The sequence below is a fragment of the Ailuropoda melanoleuca genome, chromosome 11 (assembly GCF_002007445.2).
Source record: "Ailuropoda melanoleuca isolate Jingjing chromosome 11, ASM200744v2, whole genome shotgun sequence".
Classification (NCBI taxonomy): Eukaryota; Metazoa; Chordata; class Mammalia; order Carnivora; family Ursidae; genus Ailuropoda; species Ailuropoda melanoleuca.
In genome coordinates this window covers 12,088,269-12,111,301 of record NC_048228.1, presented here as the reverse complement: position 1 = coordinate 12,111,301, position 23,033 = coordinate 12,088,269, and the positions used below count along the sequence as shown (strand labels likewise).

At 55.5% G+C, this 23,033-nt stretch overlaps 1 protein-coding gene and 1 non-coding gene across 2 annotated transcripts in view; both read left to right on the top strand.

Moving 5' to 3' along the window:
• The first annotated feature begins 218 nt into the window (after positions 1-218).
• Positions 219-23,033, top strand: part of PADI2 (peptidyl arginine deiminase 2) — a 49,517-nt gene continuing 26,702 nt past the window's right edge. The window contains exons 1-4 of the mRNA XM_019804628.2: positions 219-437; positions 13,432-13,615; positions 14,583-14,655; positions 20,739-20,800. Of these exons, the coding sequence (XP_019660187.1) occupies positions 346-437; positions 13,432-13,615; positions 14,583-14,655; positions 20,739-20,800 (411 nt within the window). The 5' untranslated portion in view covers positions 219-345. The remainder of the gene's footprint in view (positions 438-13,431; positions 13,616-14,582; positions 14,656-20,738; positions 20,801-23,033) is intronic.
• LOC117804507 lies at positions 7,740-7,867 on the top strand. The gene has a single exon (XR_004628990.1). It is a non-coding gene; the product is annotated as a small nucleolar RNA SNORA72 (small nucleolar RNA).

Here is a 23,033-nt window from a genome sequence, read left to right as displayed (position 1 = left end):
CGGTAGCTGGGAGCCCACTTAAGTATATTGAGTGAGTACACCGACCGTGGAAAGGAGGAAATTGGCAACCGCTGACTTCACCAGGATTACAGGCCCGGGGATGGAAAAGGAGGGTGTGCGCGGGCGCCAGTTGCGGGAAACGTGGGGGCGTGGCCACGCTTGACGGACGGGCCCGCCGCCCGCTGCGAGAGGAGACCGACCGGCCGCCCCGCCCACCGGCCGTAGATAAAGCGGAGAGCGGGGCCGCGGCGCCGACAGCGGTAGTGGGCTCACCTGCGGCAGGTGTTCCGGCAGGTGCCCCGGGCGGACCCCACCTGGACGAGCGAGGACGGGCGCTGCGGGAAGATGCTGCGGGAGCGGACCGTGCGGCTGCAGTACGGGAGCCGCGTGGAGGCGGTGTACGTGCTGGGCACCTACCTCTGGACGGATGTCTATAGGTGAGTGGGGCCACCGCGACGGCCCGAGACACCCCCCCCCCGCGGCCCCAGAAACCCTGACACCCTCCTCGGATGTAGGGACACAAGGGCCTTCCTCCAGCACCTTCCTCCTCATCCTGAGGCCCTTGCATCCAGAAATCCTAAGAAACTCACCCAGAAGCCTGACTGCCCCCAAACTGACAGCCTCCCCCGAAATCCTGAGACCCCCTCACACACCCTGACACAGACCCAGCTCCCTCGTCACCCCTTTCCCAGAGGCCCTCTCCTGGACCCCAGTCTTCCCTTGGTCTGACCCTCTGCAGCCCCTCTCCCAGGACGACCTGGGAGACCCCTAGTCTTTCCCCTTGCTCTCCCCTCAGCACTTCCCTTCTCCCCCCTAGGCTCTCCCCGTCCTCTCAGACCCTTCTGACTCACCACCCACCTCAGATCAGCTGAGCTTCCTCCAGAATCTCCTGGGGGGGAGGGGGAGCTGGGGCCAAGCCAGAGGGGAGCTGCCCTGGGGCGGAATCTGGCCCTGGGGGTTTACTCAGGCTCCAATTTCACCCTGTGGGGGCTGCTGGTGGTTGCCTGTCCCCAGGCACTGGCTGTGAGCTCCATGTCCCTGAATGCCTTCCCCTGACTTCACTTTAGGGTTGGGGAGGACTTGGTTCTGCCAGGCTGGAGGGTGCAGAGGCGGGGTCTTCGGCAGAAAAGCGTCCCTGACTCTGCACCCCGTTCCCTCCCCCTCTTCTCTGGCCCACAAATTTTGGTTGGGGGCAGGATTTCTGAGACAGCAGGACAGAGGGTAGGGAAATTGAGGGCAGCCCCCTCCGCACTGCCCCAGCCCCCAGGAAGCAGGCAGATCCAGTGGTCCACCTCCTGTATTCTGTGGGGCATCCTTGCGAAGGTGTGGCTGGTGTGGGTGAAGGGGTGGAGAGGGTCCTGGCAGGATCATTCCATGAGCATTCTATCAGAACAGCCCTCTATACCAAGTATGTGAAATGTTCTCCCTTGCTAGAGTAGGACGGGTCAGTGCTAACAGGAGGGAGCATGCAGGACTCTAAGGTGGAACCCCATGCTGATAACCTTGGGCAGGTCCCCCAACCTCTCTGTGCCTTGAGCTGAGCTGGAGTGGCCAATGTGCCCTATTGCTCCCAAATCATTCTGTCATCCGGAGCACCCTGCCTCCCTCAGACCCTCCCCAAATCCCATCCCTGTGTCTTCCCACACACCCTCCCCAGCCCATCCTCTCTGTCACCTCTGGTGACAGCCCTGCCCAGCCAGTCCCCTGCCACTTCTTCAGCAGGCACTGGCCACACTTATACCATTAGGGCCCCAGCCTGCTTCTGTGAGGACAAAGGGCCCCATCACCATGCAGACCAGGGACCCTCTCCGCTCATCTGCCCCTGGCCTCAGTTGTCTATGCGTAAACCTCAAACGTAGTTTCTGAGGGTCATAACACAGCAAGGGAGTCTGGACCAGACCTCAGTGGCCTGGAAGAGCTCCCCTCTCTTCCCCACCCCCAATCCTAAACCGGGCACTGCCAGGGAGCGGGCGGGGAACCAGTGCACTCAGGTCTCTAAGCCTCAGCTGTCCCTGTAGCCGTCTGTTTGTTCACTGGGGCACTTTTGCTGCAGCCTGAAAGGCTGGCATGGTGCCTCCAGTGGGGGGATGGGGAGAAAAGAGGGGGCCATTCTCAGGCCTCCTGCCATCCCCTGTCCTGGCAGAGAGAGGCCCAGCCCCAGCAGGGGCGGTGTGTCAGGGAGGGGTGGACTCGTCATCCTCCCTCTGGCAGGGGGCAGAAGTGTGATGATCCCCTTTGTCCTTTCTCAAGAAAGTCGCCACTGCCACAATGACCCCCATCTCCCAGCCGCACGTCACTTACGACCCCACCACCCCCAAGAGTAGAAGCTTGGTCTAGACCAACACCGTCCAGCAGAAACAGCACGCCAGCCACAAAGACAGACACATGTGTACGTTTTCATTTCCTGGCAGCCACATTTTTTTAGGATTTAAATAAAGAAGTGAAATTAATTTTCATAATATATATTTTTTAACCCAAGAGATCCAAAATACTAACATCCCAATATCTAATCAATATGAAAATGATTAAGGAGATAGTTTACATTGTCTTTTTCATACTAAGTCTTTGAAACCCAACATGTATCTTATCCTTAGGGCTCGTCTCAGTTCTGAGGCACTGACTCTCCGGGGCTCGATATCCACAGGTGGCAGGTTGCCACTGTGCTGAACGGCACAGGCTGGGGTTCCAACCCTCAGCACTGGTGCATGTGGAGCCGGGTAATCGTCTGTTGTGGGGGGCGGTCCTGTGCGTTGTAGAATGTTTAGCGGCGTCCCTGGCTTCTAACCCCTAGATGACAGTCGTAACCCCCCGCCACTGTGACAACCCAAAATGTCTCCAGATAATGTCAGCTGTCCCCTAGCAGGAGGACAAAAACACCTCCAGTGGAGAACCACTGATCTAGTGGAAGGGGGCCCCTTCCAGAACGAAGGAGATGAGGCTGTTACTGCTCGTGTCAGTGCTGGTATCCGTAGTGGTTAAGAGCTCGTGTCAGTGTTAATAATAGCAGGGGTTTTAGTGAGCACTTGGAAACCAAATGCATTCTCTTGTATCTTCCTCGCCCCAGACTTTGGGGGTCATGCTGGGATCATCTCATTTTATAGATGAGGAAACAAGGCTCAGAGAAGTGATGCCAGTTGCCCGATGTCACACAGAATTCGGGTCCGGGTCTGTCTGACTAAGAACCCGGGCTCTTAACCTCCACTCTATTCTGCGTGACTTTGAAACTAGCAGGTTGAGCTTTAAAACTAGCAGGTTTCAACCCTGCACTTCCTACGGAGTCCTTCTGGACCCAGATACAAGTTCTGACTCTAGACCCCACATGATGCCCCCCCCAGGGTCTCCAAGGAGACATCAAGGGGCAAGGCCTGGTGGACCCTGGGCCCAGTTAGTAAGGGAATGTGTTCGGACCCCTTACTTCCTGAGTGACTAAAGTGAATGAACAGGTCTCAACACCGCCCCCCTTCCCAAAGGGTTGGGCCCCCTTTCCTGAAATGCACGCACGGCCCCCCTTCCCTGCAGACACACAGCGGGGGGGTCTCACCTGTGGGTGAGGGGGCCACACAGGGGGCTCCTCAGCAGACCCTATGGTTGACCCACCCTCTCCCAGCCACACTGGCCCCTTGGGATTAGATGCCCTGACCCAGGCATATTCTGAGTGCTGGTCCCCAGGGAGCTATAAGCAAATAAATGCACAGAAAAAAGGAAGTAGGGATTTTTTTTTTTTCCTGGAGATTTACTTTGCAGTAGCTGTTAAAGGTACTTGCTGTTTCCTTCTCTCAGTCCCAAGCATCTTCTCTCAGATCTGGCACATATACACCTTGCCCACACCATCTCCCCCGACAGTCCCTTCACCTGGCAGCTGCTTCCTCGCTGGGGCTGGCCCTGGTCCCCATCGGCTTCGGGCTTGAAGCTGCAGAGGGCACAGAGCGAGTGGCTTCCCCATGTTGGTTTGAACCTCCCTACCCACCTTTGGTTTCCCTGCGAAGACACCCCCAGAGCAGGGAGGGATCAGAGAAAGGGCAGCCTTGGAGTCAAGTAACGGGGTGATCACACTGTGCCTGACTGTCCCACTGACCCACAAACCAGGCTGTGAAGACAGCTTTCCTCTCCCTCAGTTTATGCATCTGTCCAGGGGAGTGAGAGGCGTCCCCTTCTCTGGTGGAGAAAGGTCAGGATCCGTTTCCTAAAGTCCACAGGAGCTTCAGGGCACAGATGACATTACCAACGGTCTCTTGCCTCTGCAGAGCATTCTCCTAATTACAATTTGACCTCACGATGAGATGGCAGGTGGGAGCGATCCCTCACCCTCTCCCCTGGGATACCGTAAGGCAGAGGCTGACCAGGGGTCCCGGGGCAGGAGGGCGGGCACAGTAAAATGCTGGGAAAACAGGGAGGGGTACCCCACCTTGGGGAAGAGCCTGGAGAATCAAAATTCACCATCTCACTCCCTTGACTCTTCTTAGACTTCCTCCCTGTTCTTGGTTGGTGTGAGTGTTTTAGAAAGTATCCTTAGGACAAAGGCCAGGGATGGTGGTCTGTGATCCAGGTAGAAGCATTAGAGAAGTAGGGTGCCATGGTTCTCCCCATCCCTGAGAGTGCCAGGCCCTGCCTCACTGATCCCATCTCCTGCCAACTACCCTGCACATACTCTACTCTGGCCACATTGGTTTTGTGGATGCTGTTACCTATTGACCACACCAAGCTCATTCGTGCCACAGGACCTTTGTATGTGCTGTTCCCTCTGCCTGGAGTACTACTCCCCAGACCTCTGCAAGCCTGACATTTCAACCATCAAGGCTTAACTCAGACGTCACCTCCTGAGCAGCGTTCTTCACTACCCTTGTTTCGTGGTACCCCACCTCAAGCCCCAGGCACTCTCCACCCCCACGCTGTTTTTCCTCCTGCCGATCTTCTTTACTTAGTATTACTAACATTTATTCAACACTTATTCTGTACCGACTGCCTTCCTAACACCTTCCATACTCATCTCACATGTATTTAATAATTTACATGTGTTTAAACCTCACAACAATTTTAGGAGTTAGGTACTGTGCCTGGCCCCCTTAGTTGGGGAAACTGAGATAAGGAACGTTTGTCCAAGTTGACGCAGCAGGCCCCTGACCGCTCTGCCAGGCTGCCTTCTGGGACTTAAGTTTCAGGCGTGCCCCCCCCCACACCTGCTGCTGTCCTTATTCCCCTGTCCCTCCGGCCCTCAAGTCAATGAAGGGCTCCTCCATTGACTAAATGGATGGATGGATATGGCCAGCAATGCAGGTACATTGGCCTGTCACTGGGCTGAGCTCTCCACCCCCAGCCTCAAGGGATGAGCGCTGCTGGACGGGCCAGTGGAAGGTCAAGGGCATGTGGCCGAGCTTGGCCAGAGCAGCACTTGCTCCTAAGAGACTGACGGGAGGAGGAATCAGGCCAGGTCAGGAGGCCTCATAAATTAGCACGGCACCCAACGCTTTCAACCCTAAAAAGGAGGTCTTGCCAGGAGCTGCTCCACGGCTCTGGTTTCAGGCTGGTCCCTGGGGGTGGCCAGGCTCTAAGGAAGACCTGGTACCCTGTGTGTCAAGCCCACAGCCCCTGGCATAGCTGGGGTCCCTGAGAGCCTTCCCCGCTTGCCCATAGGGCCCTGCATGAGGTTTGGAGCACAGTGGCAGGAGCTCACCAGTGCGTCACCCCCCCCAGCTGGACCGGGACACCTGTTAGATGGGGGGTGGGGGAAGGCCAGTTTTCAGAGGCAGCTTTCCCTGCCCAGCCCTGCCAGGCTCCACGGCCAGGGGCTTTGACTGGCCCAAGCCTGCCTATCTTGGTCACTCACCCAAGCCTTTGGTGTCCCTTTTCTGGGCCTCTGACCCCACCTACAAAATAAGGAGAGGGCTCTAAAGGTTCCTTCGGGCTTCTCATTTGCTCCTCTCCCGAGCCAGGCCCGACGTTCCCGCATCCCCCACCGGAGGACCTTTCGGGAACACTGTCACCTACGGGTCCTCCCCCAGGAAGGGAGCAGCCAGACCAGGAGCCCAGAGAGCTGGTGCTTACCTCACACTCTGCCATTACTGTCCCTGAGACTTGGGTCATGTGCTCGCTCTCTGCAGGTCTCAACACACTCATCTGCAAAAGGGGATGATATTGATACAGACCTCGTGGGGTTTCAAAAGGATGGGCTGAGATCATGTGGGCCGAGGGCTTAGAACATGATAAATACTCACTAAGTCATTATCATGACTTCATATTGGGCTTATTGTAATATTATTGAAACAGTAATGAGCTTTGGCCTCAAACCGCCCATAACACTCACGGGAGAGAAATGTTGAACAACATTTGTTTTGGGTGCTGTTTAAAGCACCAACAAAGGGGAGGGAGGAAGGAGTCCTGGCAGATAAGATCAGGGAAGACTTCCCGGAGGAGGAGGCAACGAAGCTGAAGGATGGACGGGGGTTCACAGTGTGACCAGGACGTACCATGAGGGAACAAAGGTGCCTAGCAGGACAGTTGGGACACACGGGGGCAGAAAGGGCATAGACTCGGTGGCCTACAGTGCAAAGCTGGAGAGTCAATGAGCTCCAATCAGGGCTTTGACTCCCAGGCTCAGGTGTTAGACTTTGTTACATAGGCAGTGGGGAGTTATTGAAGGTGTCTGGGAAGGGAGTGACCACGGATTCGATTGTTTCTGCCCTAAGGAGAGGGGGCAGCTGGCAGCATCAGTGCCCTGGCCAAGGTCACCAGGCAGAGAAGGGGGCTGGCTGAAGATAGACGCATCCTCTGTACCCACCTCGGAGCTCCAGCCCCCATCATGCCAAGCTGAGGCTTCGCCTTCCTCCCCTCATCCCTGTCCTTGAGGGTGCTCGCCCTGGGCTTGTGTGCCAGGTTGGCACCTACGAACCCCCTCAGACTCCTGCAAAGACCCGCGGGCAGGATGTCACACCCACAGTGCCAAGAGCCGGGTTCACTGGGGGGGGGGGTGATCCCCGGCTGGTGTTAACAAGGCCTGGGACAGGTGGATAAGCTGAGAGGGCCAGATGCCAGCAAGGAACAGGCACGCCGTGCCCTCGAGCCTGGGGCTGAGTGGGCACCCCAGACCTGCGAGGCCAAGCCAGTGGCCTCCCCACTGAGGGAGTGAAGAGCAGAGAGGCTGATCAGCTCCCCAGAGGCCACTCAGCGTTTGTGGGGCTGAGCAGACGTTAGATGACAAAGCCCATTCCCTTGGCTGGGCTCAGGAAACATCCCTCATCTACATCCGACACTGCGTTCCAGTCTTGCTCAAAGTTCCTTGTTTGACAAAAGAACTGACCGGCCATCTCTCTCCATTCCGTCAGCCACCACCGCGTCCCACGCCACCATCATGACTCACCCAGACAGCTGCGGTCACCCTCTCCCTGAGTCCCCCCACTTCCAGTGTTGCTCTCCCGAAATGCATTCCCCACTCTGCACCCTGGGTCATCTGTCTTTAGTGCACAAACAATCACACACACCCCCCTCCAGAAGCCTTCAGTGCCCTCGGGGAAAGGCCAGCTCCTCGCCACAAGCGAGGTCCTCTCCTCCCACCACTTCCCCCCGCCCCGCTCACAAGCCGCACCCACAATGATCTCCCTCCACTTCCCCCAACGCGCTGGGCTAACGTCCACCTCGGCCCCCACCCAGGCTGCCCGTGATGCTCGGAAATCTCTGCTCCTCTTCCTCCTCTCTTGGTTCGGTTCGCTGGTTCTCAAACTGCGGTCCCTGGACCAGTAGCAGCAGCGGCAGGAGCTGGGAACTTGTTAGAAACGCAGTTTCCAGCCTACACATTGGCGATGTTAAGACCATGCCAGTGTCGCCAGGCCCTGGTCCTTCCCCAGGTCTGGTTTTATAAATGCCAGGGATAAACCAAGTCTGATTTATATCATGCCTCTTCTGTGGGAAATGCCTATGATTCTGGGTGTCTAATCAACCTCAAGGAATGACAGCACATTTGGTGTCATAACTTCTGAAGATAACGGTTGTTAATTTGCCATTAAGTGAATTATAAAACTAAGAAAAGAAAGAAACACAGTTTCTTTCCACAATGTAATACGTACAGCAAGTCATAATGTTGGACACTTTAAAATATATATAAAGGTATTGGTCGATTGTTCCTCCACAAAGTGGGGGAAGAAAAAGAAATGTCAACCATGTTTCTCAGGCTCCGCCCCAGATCAGCTAAGTCAGAGATGGGATGGCCCGACAACCTGTGTTTTAACAGGCCCTTCAGATAATGCTGATGCACACTCCAAATTTAAGATCCACTGGTCTAGTTAATTCTTGCTGTCTTTGGAGTATAGAGTCAGACCCCAGTTCTGCTCCCCCTTCCTCCAGGAAGCCCTCCTTTTTTTTAAAAAAAAAGATTTTATTTATTTATTCGACAGAGATAGAGACAGCCAGCAAGAGAGGGAGCACAAGCAGGGGGAGTGGGAGAGGAAGAAGCAGGCTCACAGCGGAGGAGCCTGATGTGGGGCTTGATCCCATAACGCCGGGATCACGCCCTGAGCCGAAGGCAGACGCTTAACCGCTGTACCACCTAGGCGCCCCCAGGAAGCCCTCCTTGACCTACAGGCCAGGGCTTCATGGCACCCCATACTTCTCTGTTAGAGCCATTCTCACCACCAAAGCCACATCACCAGCTGTATAACCCACTGAAAGTCTTTGTCTTCCACTAGGACATGGGCTCCGTGGGCCCAGGGAACATGTTCTCTCTTTTGCTTCTCTACCCCCAGCACCTAGATCTGCCCCTGACACATAGTAAGTCCTTGGTCAATACGTGTTGAGGGCGTGAGTGACCACCTAAGCAAGCCCTGCCCTTCCAGCCCTTTCTTCAGCACACACCCAGACTTCCTGTAAGCCTGGCCTGGGCCAGGGGCTGAGACAGAAAGAAAAGACAACCCCCACCTTCAAAGAGCTAATGGCGACAAGGGAAAGAGACACGGATGGAGACAAATGGATTGAGTTGGGTCTTTAAGGAGGGATGGTCAGTTGCCCGGCAGAGAAGTCTGGGAAAGGAAGGGTGGAAGGAACTGCATTTGCAAAGTGCACAGTGAGCTGGGACAGTGCAGGCTTGAGAGGCTGGAGAATCAAGCTGAGACCCAGTGGCTGAATGTCACTGGTTGGGTCCCAGCTTTTATTGTACCGGCTCTCACTCAGGAGCCACTCAGTATTTTCAAGCGGCCAAGTAACCTGATTTCATTTTTTTTAATCCCTCTGGTAATACAGTTAGGGAAACCTAGAAGGGTGCATTCCGTCATTCACTTATTCCCAAAGTATATATGGAGCATGGCCCTGTCCTGGGCACCAGGGTGCGATGGTCGGTGGAACGATGTGGTCCCGGGGACTGGCAGCCTGTCCTGGGCACGCTATCTTCAGCCTCCATCCCATAAGCAGGAGGTCCAGGCCACCACCAATACCCCCAGTCTCTCCCCCGATACCACCCTGGGCCCCTCCCTGTGGCCTCCAGGGACAGTCGAGGTGCCCACAGCCCCTGGTTCTCAGGTTTCTGGGGGATGAGTTCTGAGAGGTTCTTCCTGGGGAGGAAGGCAGCTGGCAGGATCCACAGAGGACAATGGGTGCCTTTGTTGCTTCTGCCAGAGCCGCTCCAAGAATAGCTGTTTGCTCAGCTCAGAGCAGGGCTGGTGCTGGGGTAGGAGGGTGTGGGGCCGGGCGTTAACCCGCTGAGCCTCTGGGGCCTCCTCCAGTTTCTCACCGGCCCAGAGGAACGAAGGAAGCATCGCTTAGAGCCGCTATTGTCAGAGTTGGGTCCTAAAACTCATCCTGCCCTAAGAGTTTGTCAAGCATTCTTTCTCCTAAATAAAGCTGCATGCAGAAACCCAATGTGTAAAACCAGATGAAATCTCTGTGGCTTTGCTTAAAGTGGAGCGGGGACCCAGCCGGGAGATCCCCAGCTCCTCCGTGCCTCCCTCCTCACCCCAGTCCAGGGCTGGCCCCCTCTGTGCTGCCCGGATGCCAGCCACCACCCCTACCTGGTGTCACGCTCCCATGTCACATTTGGTGATACAGAGGGAAAGCGCCTTGCCCCGGGCCATCCAGCAAGTTGATGGTCAAAGCTGGGACTAGAGGCATGTTTCCCTGACCGGAGCCCACCCCCCAGTGCTCAAACTCATGATTTTTACCAAAACCATATTCCACCTGTGGTATGAATAACAACATTTTTCTTTACAACAACTCATATTGTATTACTCTATTTTTTAAAGATTTTATTTATTTATTTGAGACAGCGCGAGTGCAGAGAGCACAAGCAGGGAGGGGTGGGAGAAGAAGGGCAGAGGGAGACGGAGAAGCAGATTCCCTACTGGGCAGGGTGCCCAACGCGGGACTCGATCCCAGGACCCTCAGATCATGACCTGAGCCGAAGGCAGACGGTTAAATGACTGAGCCACCCAGGTGCCCCTATTATTTTATTTTAAATGGAGATCTTATGGGGTGTCTGGCTGGCTCAGTTGGTAGAGCATGACTCTCGATCTCAAGGTCATGGGTTTAAGCCCCACGTTGGGCATGGAGCCTACTTTAAAAAAATAAATAAATGGAGATCTTATATCATTACTGTAAGTAGAAATCCTTTATTAATTGCCGTAAAAAGATGACACATTTAATAAATACATAAATCTTCTTTTCGATCGTGCATCCTTGTGCCACCTAACAGCGTCTGACACGCGGGCCCTCTGGGCAATGCCCCCAGGCACTTCTAAGAGGCTCGCCTCTGTCCCGCTCAGCTCTGCCCTCTTGGCTGGGGAGTGTGTGGTGTGCCCAGCTCTCTGCTGGACCCTGGAGGAGGAGGGATGGAAGAGGCCAGACCCTGCCCTCAGGGGCTCGCAGTCCAGAGGAGGACAGGTACCCCATGGCAACACCCTGAGACAAAGGGCAGCCCCTGCCCGATGAGGGACGAGGGAAGAAGCCTGTGGGACAGCAGGGGTGAGTGGGTGTTTTCCAGATCAGCAATGGACGCTGAGACAGTGCGAGGAACGCACTCCAGGCTCCCTCAGTGACTCAGTGGCAAAACTGGGTTCAAACCCACATCTTATGCAAAAGTACCCCCAATCCAGGATTTCTGCTGAGCCTCTGCTCCTCCCACTGATGGGTATGGCAGGTGGCAGCAGACCACTGCTGACAAGTGTCCAGGTTCCGATCAGCCCAGTGGCCCTGTGAGGGGCTAAGGAACTTAGAAGGGGGCAGATGGACAAGAAACAGGGCGGCCCTGGAGCTTCCTTCCCAAGCTCCTCTCCCAGGCCCGGGCATGGACCGCCAGACCCTTGCCCGCACTCTCTGGCAGTGCCCCCCAGACCAGTGGCCTTCACCAGCAGCCCCTGCAGTCAGTGGCCTGGGTCATCACAGAGACCCTGCGTGACTCACAGTCATGGCCTCGGCCCCCCCAGGGCTCTCACCACCAGGCCACACTGCTGAATGTCTAGCCCAGTGGTTCTCAGAGTGAAGGCCTGGGCTAGCATCACCACTTGTTCCTGCAAATGGTAGAAACGCCAATTCTCAGTCCCCACTCCAGACCTGCTGGATCTGAAACTCTGAGGAGGGGCCCGGCAATGTGCGCGTAGACCAGCCTTCCAGGTAATGCAGCTGAGCTCTGAGAACCACTGGTGTAAACCTCTCATCCAACCCCCTGGCCACTGCTCACATCTTCAGCTGCCCCCGCCGAGCCTCCGCTCTGCCACCCAGACTCTCCAGGGAAAGGACCCACGAATCTCTAGTCTTTCAAAAAAAAAAAAAACCCTGGAGATTTAGAGTGCATGCCTGGATGACTGATGCCTAACCACAGTGGAAAACTATTCTGGAACCCAGGAGCGCCAGGCCCTCAGAAGAACAGATGTGGCTTTGAGGCAGACACTTGTACATACGTCTTAGTCCCAAATCCCATGAGAATCCCACCTAAATCCCTCTGAGCCCTCTTTAGCCTCTGGGAACCTTCAGACCTTCCTCCCCCAGTCTTCCCCTCCTTCCTGTCACCTCGCCTTAACCCAGTGTCTTAGGCAGTTACAAACTACCGTGGGCTAAGTGGCTTAAACAAAGAAGTGAATTTCTCACCGTCCTGGAGCCTGGAAGTCCGAGATCAGGGGGCCAGCACGGTCGGGTTGGGGTGGGAGCCCTTCCTGGCCCGCAGGCAGCCGCTTTCTCACTGTGAGCTCACATGGGCTTCCTGGGAGCGTGGGAGAAAGATCTCTCTTCCCCTTCCTATAAGGGGACCAGTCCTGTCAGATGGGACCTGGTGCTTATGACTTCATTTAACTCTATCTTCTGAAAGCCCTCTCTTCAAATGCAATCACGTTGGGCAGGGGTCAGGGCTTCGGCATGTGACTTTGGGGATACACAGACGTGCATATAGCAACCAGATCAAACCAGTCCATTTACTGCCCTGAAATCTTCATGGCTTTTCAAGAATTTCAAGGGTACTAGGACGCCTGGGCTGCTTAGTCAGTTAAGCACCTGCCTTCAGCTCAGGTCATGATCCCACGGTCCTGGGATCCAGTCCCACATCAGGCTCCTTGCTCAGCGGGGAGCCTGCTTCTCCCTCTGCCTGCTGGTCCCCCTGCTTGTGCTCTCTCACTCTGACAAATAAATAAATAAAATCTTAAAAAGCAGGGGGGGGGCACCTGGGTGGCTCATTCGGTTAATCCTCTGCCTTTGGCTCAGGTCATAATCCCAGGGTCTTGGGATCGAGCCCCACATCAGGCTCCTTGCTCAGTGGGGGGCCTGCTGCTCCCTTTCCCCCTGCTCACACTCTCTCTCTCTCTCAGTATCTCTCTCTCAAATAAATAAATGCAATCTTTAAAAAAAAAATAATTCCGAAGGTATCACTCTTTAACAGAAAACCGCTCCGGAACCCCTAGGAATGACTCTCAGAGGAGGGAGTTCCAAGCTGGGATAGAAAGTATGGCAGGAGGGAGGGATCTTTGCGACAGAGCCAGCCCACCTCTGCCCCTTGAGGACCCAAGTCCCAGGCTCCTTCCCTGGGCAAACCCAGCAGTTTCACACCTGCCTCGTGCCCTTCAGCCAAGTTCTGCCTGCGGTTCGCACACTTGATCAGGGGTGGGCGCTGCCTTGGGAGCTGATTCATTTCTTGGTCTGGGCCTCAGTACCTGCACCCTTAGGACCCTACATGGCGGCCCATCAGAAGCAAGAGGAAGCCTGTTAAGAATTCAGATCCCCAGGCCCCGCCCCCCCGAACATTCTGGCTTGGTGGGTACAAGACTGGCCCAAGGACTCTGTATTTTACCAAATGCTCTCCCCACTACTGGGTGATTGTAGTGCAGCTGGGTCCTTGGGGGTCCCCCAGACCTGACCACCCGGGGGGTCCCTTGCAGCCCCACCCCTCCAGGGGTCTTTTTTAGAAGTCCCTTATCCCACCTGCCCTGGGATCTCCCCCACTCCATGACCCACTCTCCTCTCTCCATACAGCGCGGCCCCCGCTGAGGCCCAGACCTTCAGCCTGAAGCACTCAGAGCGCGTGCGGGTAGAGGTGGTGCATGACGGGCAGGCCGAGGAGGTGGCCGCCAACGGCAAACAGCGCTGGCTTCTGTCGCCCAGCACCACGCTGCGCGTCACCATGAGCCAGGCGAGCACCGAGGCCAGCAGTGACAAGGTATCCTGGCTGGGGAGGTCCTCCGAGGGCAGCGGGAACCCGGGGCCGAGCTAGAGCAGCACCGTCCAACACAAACAGAATGCGAGCCACACTTGTCATTGTCACGTTCCTAGTGGCCACACTGAAAGAACAGAAAGAAACAGATGGGCTCTGTTTTAGCAGTGTATTTTCCTTAACTCCCGAGATCTCTATGTTGTTATTTTGACATGATACCAATATAAAGAAAAACAATTCATACGCGAGCATATGTTCCTTCTCATACCAAGTCTTGGTCATACTTAGAGCACTTCTCAGATCAGATTGGCCACGTGTGTGGGCACAGGACCCACCTGTGGCTGGTGGCTGCTAGACTGCAGGCTCGGGGCCAGACCGTGGCATGAAGGCGTCGTGGAAGGTTCAAGCTGTGGGCTGCTGAGTGATATATCAGAATCACCGGGAGTTACGGCCCCAAACGTCCTTGGCCTCCTCCCGTGTTAAACGGGGTGCGAGTGCCCATGCAGCAGGGCCAATTGCCCAAGTGGTGAGGCTGAGACCAGACGTCTCTTTGCTGGTTCTCTAATTATGAACTTCCCCACGCGCCCCGTGGCAGTGATGGCACTGGGCATTATTCAAAGGAAACACCTCAGCCCCGCCCCCTGGTTGCTTAGCAGGAGCGTGTCATACACCATGGCAGATACAGGGCCCCCCCCGCCAGGCAGCAGAATGCACCAGGGGTCATAGGTAAGCAGTCAACACCCTGCATGTCCTCTCAGTAGAGGGGAGCCCCCTATCTGTTGGATAATTTGAGAGAAGCAGCCCACCAACCCAGGAATGCTTCCTGGAGGAGAGGGTTTGGATGTTTGGGGAGAATTGGCTTAACAGACTGCGAGGAGTGAGTCAGGGAGGGTGGTCACTGCAGATTTTGCTGCCTGTGATCTGTGATCTCTGCTCTTCTCTCCCTCCCAATGCACCACCCCTCCCTGCCAAGGTCACCGTCAACTACTACGAGGAGGAGGGGAATATGCCCATTGACCAAGCTGGGCTCTTCCTCACGGCCATTGGTAAGTTGGTGTGGCTGTGGCCTGGGTGCTTTCCTCCCCAGGGGCTGACACTGCTGCCCTTCTCAGCAGCACTTGGCCTATTTCCAAGGCTGCTGACCTGGCACTCGGAGCTTCCTCTGAATAATGCAGGACGAGAAGTAATGCCACACGTGCCCAGGCCCTTCTGTCCTGGGGTGAGGGATGTCCTGGGTGGAGGCGTACCCGGGTCTGCCGGCACCTCGCCCCCAATGTCTGCATCCCCACCCCAGGCTCTGTGGGCCACTGAAAAGAAAGAGCAAAGTCTGTTCCTCCCCTTCCTCTCCCCTGCAGCCTGGAGAAGAGCTTGCCTTCCCTTCTGAGGGAAATGTCCTGTCTGCTCTGTCCCTGACAGTCCCAGCTACCCCCTCGTCCTCCCTAGACCCCGCCCTGGGAACACAGATGGGCAGCCTGGTTCCTTAACTCACCTAGTCCAAGCCTTTCATTTGGCATTGAAGACAAGGAGGCCCAGAGAGGTTAGGAAACTTGTTCAAAGTCACACAGCAACTCCCTGGCAGGTTGGGCCCAGAGTTGAGGATGATCCCCCTCCCAGGGTCTTCCCATCAGCGCAGTACTCCCCTGCCTGGCTGCCAGGGCTCGTGGGGTGTGGTCTTCTGCAGTCACTCGACTCTACCGCAGGTGAGGTGTTACTTTTATTTCTTCTTTTTCATTTTAATTACATGATGTTTAAGCCAGGGGAGCATGTCGGAGGGTCATTCTGTCTGTCCAACCTTAATTTTGCATTGATAGAGCTGTCACATGGCAGGGGGAGAGAACTACCAACTACTGAGACTCGCCGTGTGCTGAGTGCTTTAAAAATAGAGAACATGTCTTTCCTTTATTCAACACGCACTCTGTATCCTGGACGGTGCTGGGTGCTTTGAGGAGGAGAAGGAGAAACACCTGAACTTTCTTGAGCACCTACAGACTGCCAAGCTCCCATCCTTTACGATCACGCTCTCAATCTACCCTCCACTACCCCCAGGATAGACAAGGGGTCTCAGAACTTCCCCCAGAAAACAACTAATTCCCACATCAGCACCGTCTCCTCCAGCCGCCAAAGCAGGCTCAACAGCAACGCGCCTCTTCCTCTCAGCTTCCTCTCCAGTAGGTTTGTGTGCTGGTCACCCTGAGCCTCTTTCTGCACCGGGGGAGTGCCCAGCCTTGGGGTGGGGTCCCCGGGACATGGGCACCAAAGCCTCCCCAGTTGCAGTGGAGGGCTGACCGGCCCCTCACATGCACACACGGCCCCCAGGGCGTCTCAGATGACCGGCCCCGGGGAAACCGGATCCCACAGACACAGGACACCTGAGGACATAAGCAGGAAGGGCAGTGGCCAGAAGGCCTGTCCAGTGAGGCTGGTCCTAGAGGGCTGATGCCACCATGAGCGAGACTTCCCCCAAAGCCGGGCAGACAGGATAGATGGCAAAACGGCGCCCTGTGAGGAGGCGGGACTGGACTCCCTCTCTCGTCTGAGGGACTGTGGAGGTTGTGCTCCAGGGAGCAGCAGGGCTGAGACCCAGAAGACACTAACTATGCTTCTGGATAGTCCGGTTCCATGGACCAGCAGAATGCCCGCCGACCCCCCAACAGTAAGCCTGACAATGTTGATGCTTGGCCAAAAAGAAAAACATATATAAATATTTGTATATTTATATATTATTTATTATGTAAATATAAATAAAATAAGTTGCCAACAACTATCACCATCATTCTCACATTTTCACACCTAAAAAGCAGGCAGAGGAATCATTCCAGGATAAAAGACAGGCATTTACGTTGCAGAAAAAAAATCTTGTGGAAACCTCACCCACTGAGCTTACACTACCCATTCCACCAGGGACCCTGGTGGAAGTTGGTTCCCCTTAGGACCCACTGGTCTGTCTGACCCTCCGGGTCTTGTCTTCCTCAGGCATCTACCCCAGGGGCCCTGAGCCCCAGGTCCTGAGTACTCATCGCCTCTTCATACGGAGGGCACCTCAGAGGCAGGAACACCCCGAAAGTTCCTGGATGGTGGGGCTGCCCTCCCAGGGACGTATCGGAGTCCATCCCACCCTAGTTCTGCCCTGAGCTCACGCTAAGCAGAAACAGCCCAGGCTGTGGAAGAGACATCAGTTAGTCTAGTTTCAGGCTCTGCCCCTCCAGCCGCATTGTGACCGTCGCTGCCCTGAGCCCCAGGTCCCTCATCTGCACGGAGGGATTCCCCGTACCCGCGTGCACGGTGCTCACAGGAATCCGATGGGAGGGTGTGTGCATGGGGTGGACACTCGGTTAATATACATTCTTCTCTCCCTTCCGCTTGGAGATGCTAGCCACGTTTTCCCTCTGCCTGGGCAAAGCTGAAGAACCCCATTGTCCGTCCATCTTCCTCCTGGGATTTAGAAACAAACCCATGGTGCCCTTGGCCAAACTAGGCCCTGGGGCTTGGCTCTCAGTCCTGCCAAGGACGTGCTGTGTGACCTTACCAAGTAGCCCACCCCTTGGAACCTCATTTTCTTTCAGCTGCAAAATGAAGGCTTTGAGCCCATAGGTCCCTCACGGCCTTCAAGACTCCAGGTAGGGCCGAGTTGCAAAGCCCTTCCCCGTGAAGGGGAGGGCTCACCCTCTTTGTTGTGGTCCTGGCAACAGGAGCAGGACATGAGCCTTGAGAATTCTTAGCATCATCCTGAGGACCTCATTTCTTGTGCCCCCTCCCCAGGGCCTGGGATAATTGCCCTAGTTGGCCGCGGGGGAGAAAGTCCTTCCTCCCCCCCACACCCCAAGCCGCCCAGTTACGTAAGTAGGCCCGGCACCCTGCCACGGCTCACAGGGGGCCGGCGGCCTGCCAGAATGCTTCTGCCTCTGTGTCAAGCCTGAAGCCTCAGTGTCTAGGTTCTCAGGGCAGACTACCTTGAACTCAATCCCACTGACATTTCCCATAAATCTGCCCCACACCCCAGGTGCCACCTGACACCTTGGGGCTATTCTGGGGAGCTGAGGTCGGATTCGGAGCCTCTGGGAAATGTCGTCTGGAGCCCGGGTGTCCTCCCCTCCACCCCTGCAGGGAAGACAGAGCTATCTCGGGAGGGCAGAGCTCTGGGTGGGTCATGACAGCCCTGTTCTCTGTTCCTACAAGGATCATCCCCTCAAAATCGAGTTAAATTGGACGTTGGAGGGAACTTTGAAGGGGAGACGCCCTGGAGGGTGGGAGATGGGTGATAAGAGAGCCTGATGATGTAATGCCTGAATTTTCTAACAGGAAGTCAGTGAAACTTGTCCGAAGTTAGTAAATAGAGGAAAAGCAATAAGCATATGACTTAGTATTACAGAGGCTGCCTCCGGCAGGTGCGAGGATGGGATGGACAGGAAACAGTTATATCTTAGAAGCTGTTTGGTGCTATTTGAGGTTTTGGGTTTTTTGTTTGGTTTTGTTTTGTTTTTTGGCGGGTTGTTTTGTTTTGGTTTTTTGCATTTTGTGCAAATATTACATCGATAAAATTTTTATTTTTTAAATTTTTTGAAGATTTTATTTACTTGAGAGAGAGTGAGTGAGAGAGAGAGAGAGAAGGAAAAGGGGGAAGGGTAGGGGGAGAGGGAGAAACAGACTCCCCACTGAGCAAAGAGCCCAATGTGGGGCTCGATCCCAGGACTCCGGGATCATGACCTGAGCTAAAGGCAGACGCTTAACCAACTGAGCCACCCGGGCGCCCCTACATTGAAAAATTTTTTTAATTTAAGGAATTTATCGTGAAGTAAAGCACAGTTAAGTGCATCATAATTTCTCTTCTGTGACCCACTGTGTTCATGGACCCACCCACAGCCGTTGTGTGGTGCCCCCTTGACCTAGAGACGAAAGTCCCAGGGCAGCCAGGGTGGGGATATGGCCAGCTCCTCTGGAAATGGCCTTAAGGGGAGTAAGTCTTGGGTCTTTGAAGGAGGACTTGGGTTTTAGAAACAGCCCTAGGTGGAGATCGGCCTGAGTTGGTGGAGAGGAAAGAGTCCAAGGTCAGGGGTCTGGAGTCAGAGGCCCAAGTGGGATGCCTAGCTCTGCACTCTCTAGGGACTTTGAGGTCACTTCCCTGCAGGGTTCCTCAGTCTCCTCATCTGTGTGGTGAGGGTGGCTGGGTGGGTGATAATTCCTCCCTGCTGCTATGATTCAGGGGAGAACACACAGTGGGAGGTGCTCTGCCCCCAGCAAAGGGAACTGCACACACAGAAGGGATTGTTATCTGCAAAAGCAAAGGCAAGGGTTCCTTAGGGAGCCCGGGTCTGTGGCTGGTTCCCAGGAGAGGCTTCGGGAAGCCAACCTCCCTGAAAGGCAGCATTCACTGGGGAGTGTCCAGCTGGGAAGTTCACGAAGGTCTGGAAGCCAAAATCAATACTGTTCCTCCATCTGAGACTTCAGTCTCTTTCACAGCGGCTGGTGGTACCCGCTTCCCTACTTTGTGCCTAGAACCCTTACCGTGCATCCAGGTTATCAGCCCAGTTTACTGACAGGTGATATCTCCAAGGCTGGGTTTGCTCACCTCTACAGTGGCAATGATAATGTTTATCTCCCAGGACTGGGGACTCCAGGGCGGGCAGTGTTCCCTGAGTGCCCACCGCTGGGTGCCCATGTCTTGTCAGCACTTGGAATGTAGTGAATTCTCAATGGTGATTTGCTGAGCAGATGGGGTCAATGAAGGAGCTCATCTAGTCATGCCCTACGGCACCCGACTGACAGCAGGGCTGCAGGGGCTGGGGCACTGGGGTGCCGCCTCTCCCAAGGACCAAGTGCCCTGAGAGTTTCCCCCATCCTGCCTCCTTCTAGATCCAGGGAAGCCACATTCAGGGAATCGGACTGTGAGCAAAGAGAGGACTTGAGTATTATCCCCAGGGTGAGCCGCCTCAGGAAGGGTGACATCAGTGGCCTTCCTGTGCCAGGACGCTCCTCCCCACCCGGTCCAGGGAGAGAGCACGCCTGCCAAGGGGACAGACCAGGAGTGCACTCCCACCCAGCTCCCGCCTCTGTCCAAGTCATGCTCCACGTGAGGCCGAGCCCACGGGGCAGTTCCAAGACCTGGACCCGGCTCATACCATTGTGTGACACTCCCATCACCTCGGGACAACTCCCCTGCCCTGCCCTGTTAGTCTCTAACCAGGGGGCCATCTGGCCTACCAAGGGACATTTGGCAATATCTGGAGATATTTCGGGTGTCGCAGTTGGGGGCTGTTACTGGCATCTGGCAGGTAGAGGCCGGGGATGCTATTAAACATCCTCCAATGCAGGTAGGGAAACTAGCTCAGAGAGGCTGTCCAACCTGCCCGAAGTCACACAGCTTGTAAGCAGAAAAGCAGGGTTCGAACCCTGCACTAACATTAAGTCTTGGCTCCTTTCACCACCCCACATAGTTTCCATGAAGCCTGTCCCCAGGACAGGCCTAGGGATACCAAATGCCCCTTCCCCAGCAGAAAGAATAAACAGGGACCCCTGCCTGGATCCTCATATCTGACAGCCTGGCTTTCTCAGGCACCCTCGGATCCAGAGGGGTTGGAGACCTAGCTTCCCACCCAAAGTAAAACCCTGGTGGGAGGCAGGAGTTCTAGAAGAGATCACACACAAATGCATGTGTGCACACCACCAAGACAGACTGAGAAAGGCAGTCAGGAGCTCCTATGAAAGTTTTCAAACTATGAGCTTTCAGGTCAGGCCAAACGCAGTGTGTGCCCCAGTCCTGCTAATGCTGCCTGTTCACACGGAGCACGTGACTTGGCATCTCTGAGCCAAGGCTCCTGGATCTGTCTAGTGATGCTCATCCCACACACCCCCCCAGAACCGCCTGCAGAACCACGAAGTGTGGGGAGATCCCCGCCCTACCTGATCACCCCTCCCCAGTCTGTCAGTTGTGAGGTCGGCACGGCATCCGCTCACGTCCTTCATCGGGCAGCGGGGTGTTGGGGCAGGGGGTGGCATAAGATGACAGCCAGGCCCTCCCCTTCCAGGGACCAAGCGAACGTGTGCGTTGCACCCTAACCGCACAGGTCTTCCTCCCGGCCCCGCCCCACCCTGTCTGGCAGGCTCCACCACTCACCCGTGTGTCTGTCCCCAGAGATCTCCCTGGACGTGGATGCAGACCGGGACGGCGTGGTGGAGAAGAACAACCCAAGAAAGGTACCGAGCTACCAGGGCACACGGCCCTGGACTGGGGGACTCCCGGGGGGGTGGGGCAGAGCCCCAGGATGGATGCTGCAGACAGCCGTGGTCCTCCCCGCAAGTTCAGACAGCTTTCCTTTTACAGATAAGGAGACTGAGGCCCAAGGCAGGCTCCCACACACAGCACGCCCATCAGAGCCCACAGAGGGGCCAGGCGCTTTATAGCAGCCGCTGTAAAGCACCTTCCCGAGTCTGTTCCCCACCCCCAGGCTGGGCCCCCCAGTTCCTAGAGCTGTTGGAAAACATCAAGCGTTTGCTCTTCTTACTTTGTCTTTAATTTTAAAACTGAATGAGGGGAACCCTCGGGAGCAGAAGGCTGCAAGAATCATTCTCAGTTCAAGGCATGTTATTTTTAAGGGTGCGTCCACAACCCCTCTCTTGTTTTATTCATTCATTCATTCATCGGTTCATCTATTCATTCATTTATTCCCTCTTATGCTGCATTCCACGCTCCCATTCTGCTCCCCCACAAAGCACCATTTCAAGGGGTTTGGTGCGTTCCTTTCTGTTCTCATGATTCTTGCAAAACACACAGCGTGGTTGGTGCACATGTATCTTTAACTTGCGTAGAAAGCATTGTGTTCTCCGGCACCTTCTGCCACATCCTTTGCCCTCGAGCCAGTTTTTAAGCTCCCTTGGTTTTGCTCTGTGTACATGCAAAGTTGCTTCTGTGTTCCATTTTCCGGCTTTCTATATCACTGACGTTGGTTGTTGCCACTGGCTTATGTTACTTTCATAATAACAACCCAAAGCCTGTTTTAAATTCCATGTAGATGGATACTTGAAAAAGTTCAATGAACACAGCCCAGAGAGAAGCCTGGGTCCTAGCAGCCAGCCCCAGACTCTCTGTACCTGAGATGGGGGGCCTCACGCCTGCTGGGGAACCCCATCTCCCCGGCTCCTCTGTGGGACTCTGCCTTCCGGAGGCTGCTGGCTGCAAGGAGACCCCGGGTCTGTGTCCGTGGCCAGGCCACATGACAGTAGGCGCCACGGAGGCCTCCTCACCCTGAGGAGCTCGGCAGCCTTGGTGAAGTCACTCAATCCCCGGGGGCCTGAACTTTCTCAGACTCTATCTGGGCCCGTGAAGGTTCCACTTGTCCCATAAGTATTTATTGCTATAGCTCAGACCCTGGGGCTGCGGAAGGAAGGGGAGGAAGGCGGCCTCTGCGCTGGGGGAGTCCGCGGTCCACGCCGGGGGGTGGCACATCAAACAGAGTGACGTGGGTGACCATCTCATCACAATTTTCCCAAGGTTGCCCCCAGAAAGAATGTGTACGGTGCCCTCAATGTAACCCCGGGGTAGCCGTTCAGGGCTGGAGACTCAGAAAACCTTCAGGGAAGAAGGGATGGTCACTCTGTGACCACAGGAGGAGTGGCGTTAGTCAGGTGCGGGGAGACAGGACAGCGCCAGGAGCATGGGACCTGTGAGGGCACTGGCCTGAGAGCCGGGAGTCCACGTAGGGGGAGCAGAGTGAGCCGGAGGGAAGGGGGTAATGGATGGAGAGCGGGCCGGTCTTACCTGGCCTTGCAGCCCGCAGTCAGGGATTGGGGCTTTATCCTAACTCAACAGGGAGCCCCGGACAGGGCTTAAAGCAGGAAAAGCAACATGATCTGGTTGGAGCTCGTTCTATTATGGCCCTGGCCGCAGCGGAGAGAATAGATTGCCTTGCAGGTCCCATTTGGAGCACTCAGCATGTCTGGAAACAGCTGGGTGTCTGTCCATCCAGGCTTCTCCCCCGATCCCCTCTGGGGACTCCAGAGCCTGTCATAGAATGCGTGCCTGCTCATTCCTCCAGCTGCCCTCCGTCTCCCTGCCTCCACCCCTTGCAGGCACAGGCACGCCAGGCTCAAGGTTCATAAATGCCCATTTGGTTTTCCAATCTCTGTGTCTCCATCTGCCACCGTCTCCCTCCCGAGCTTGCCTCTGATGCTCACACTGAGCCTCTCCGGGCATCAGATGTGAGGTTCGTATTTGCCAAGTCACCCCTGCCCCAATGCGTGGTGGCTGACCTTTATTCTCATCCTGGGGCTGTCTCTTCGGCGTCCTGTGGGATCTAGAGTGCAGCTGGGAATCAGCCAGAAGGTAGACAAAAAGGCACTGACCCCTCTCCCTGCCAATGCAGGCATCCTGGACCTGGGGCCCTGAAGGTCAGGGGGCCATCCTGCTGGTGAACTGTGACCGAGACACACC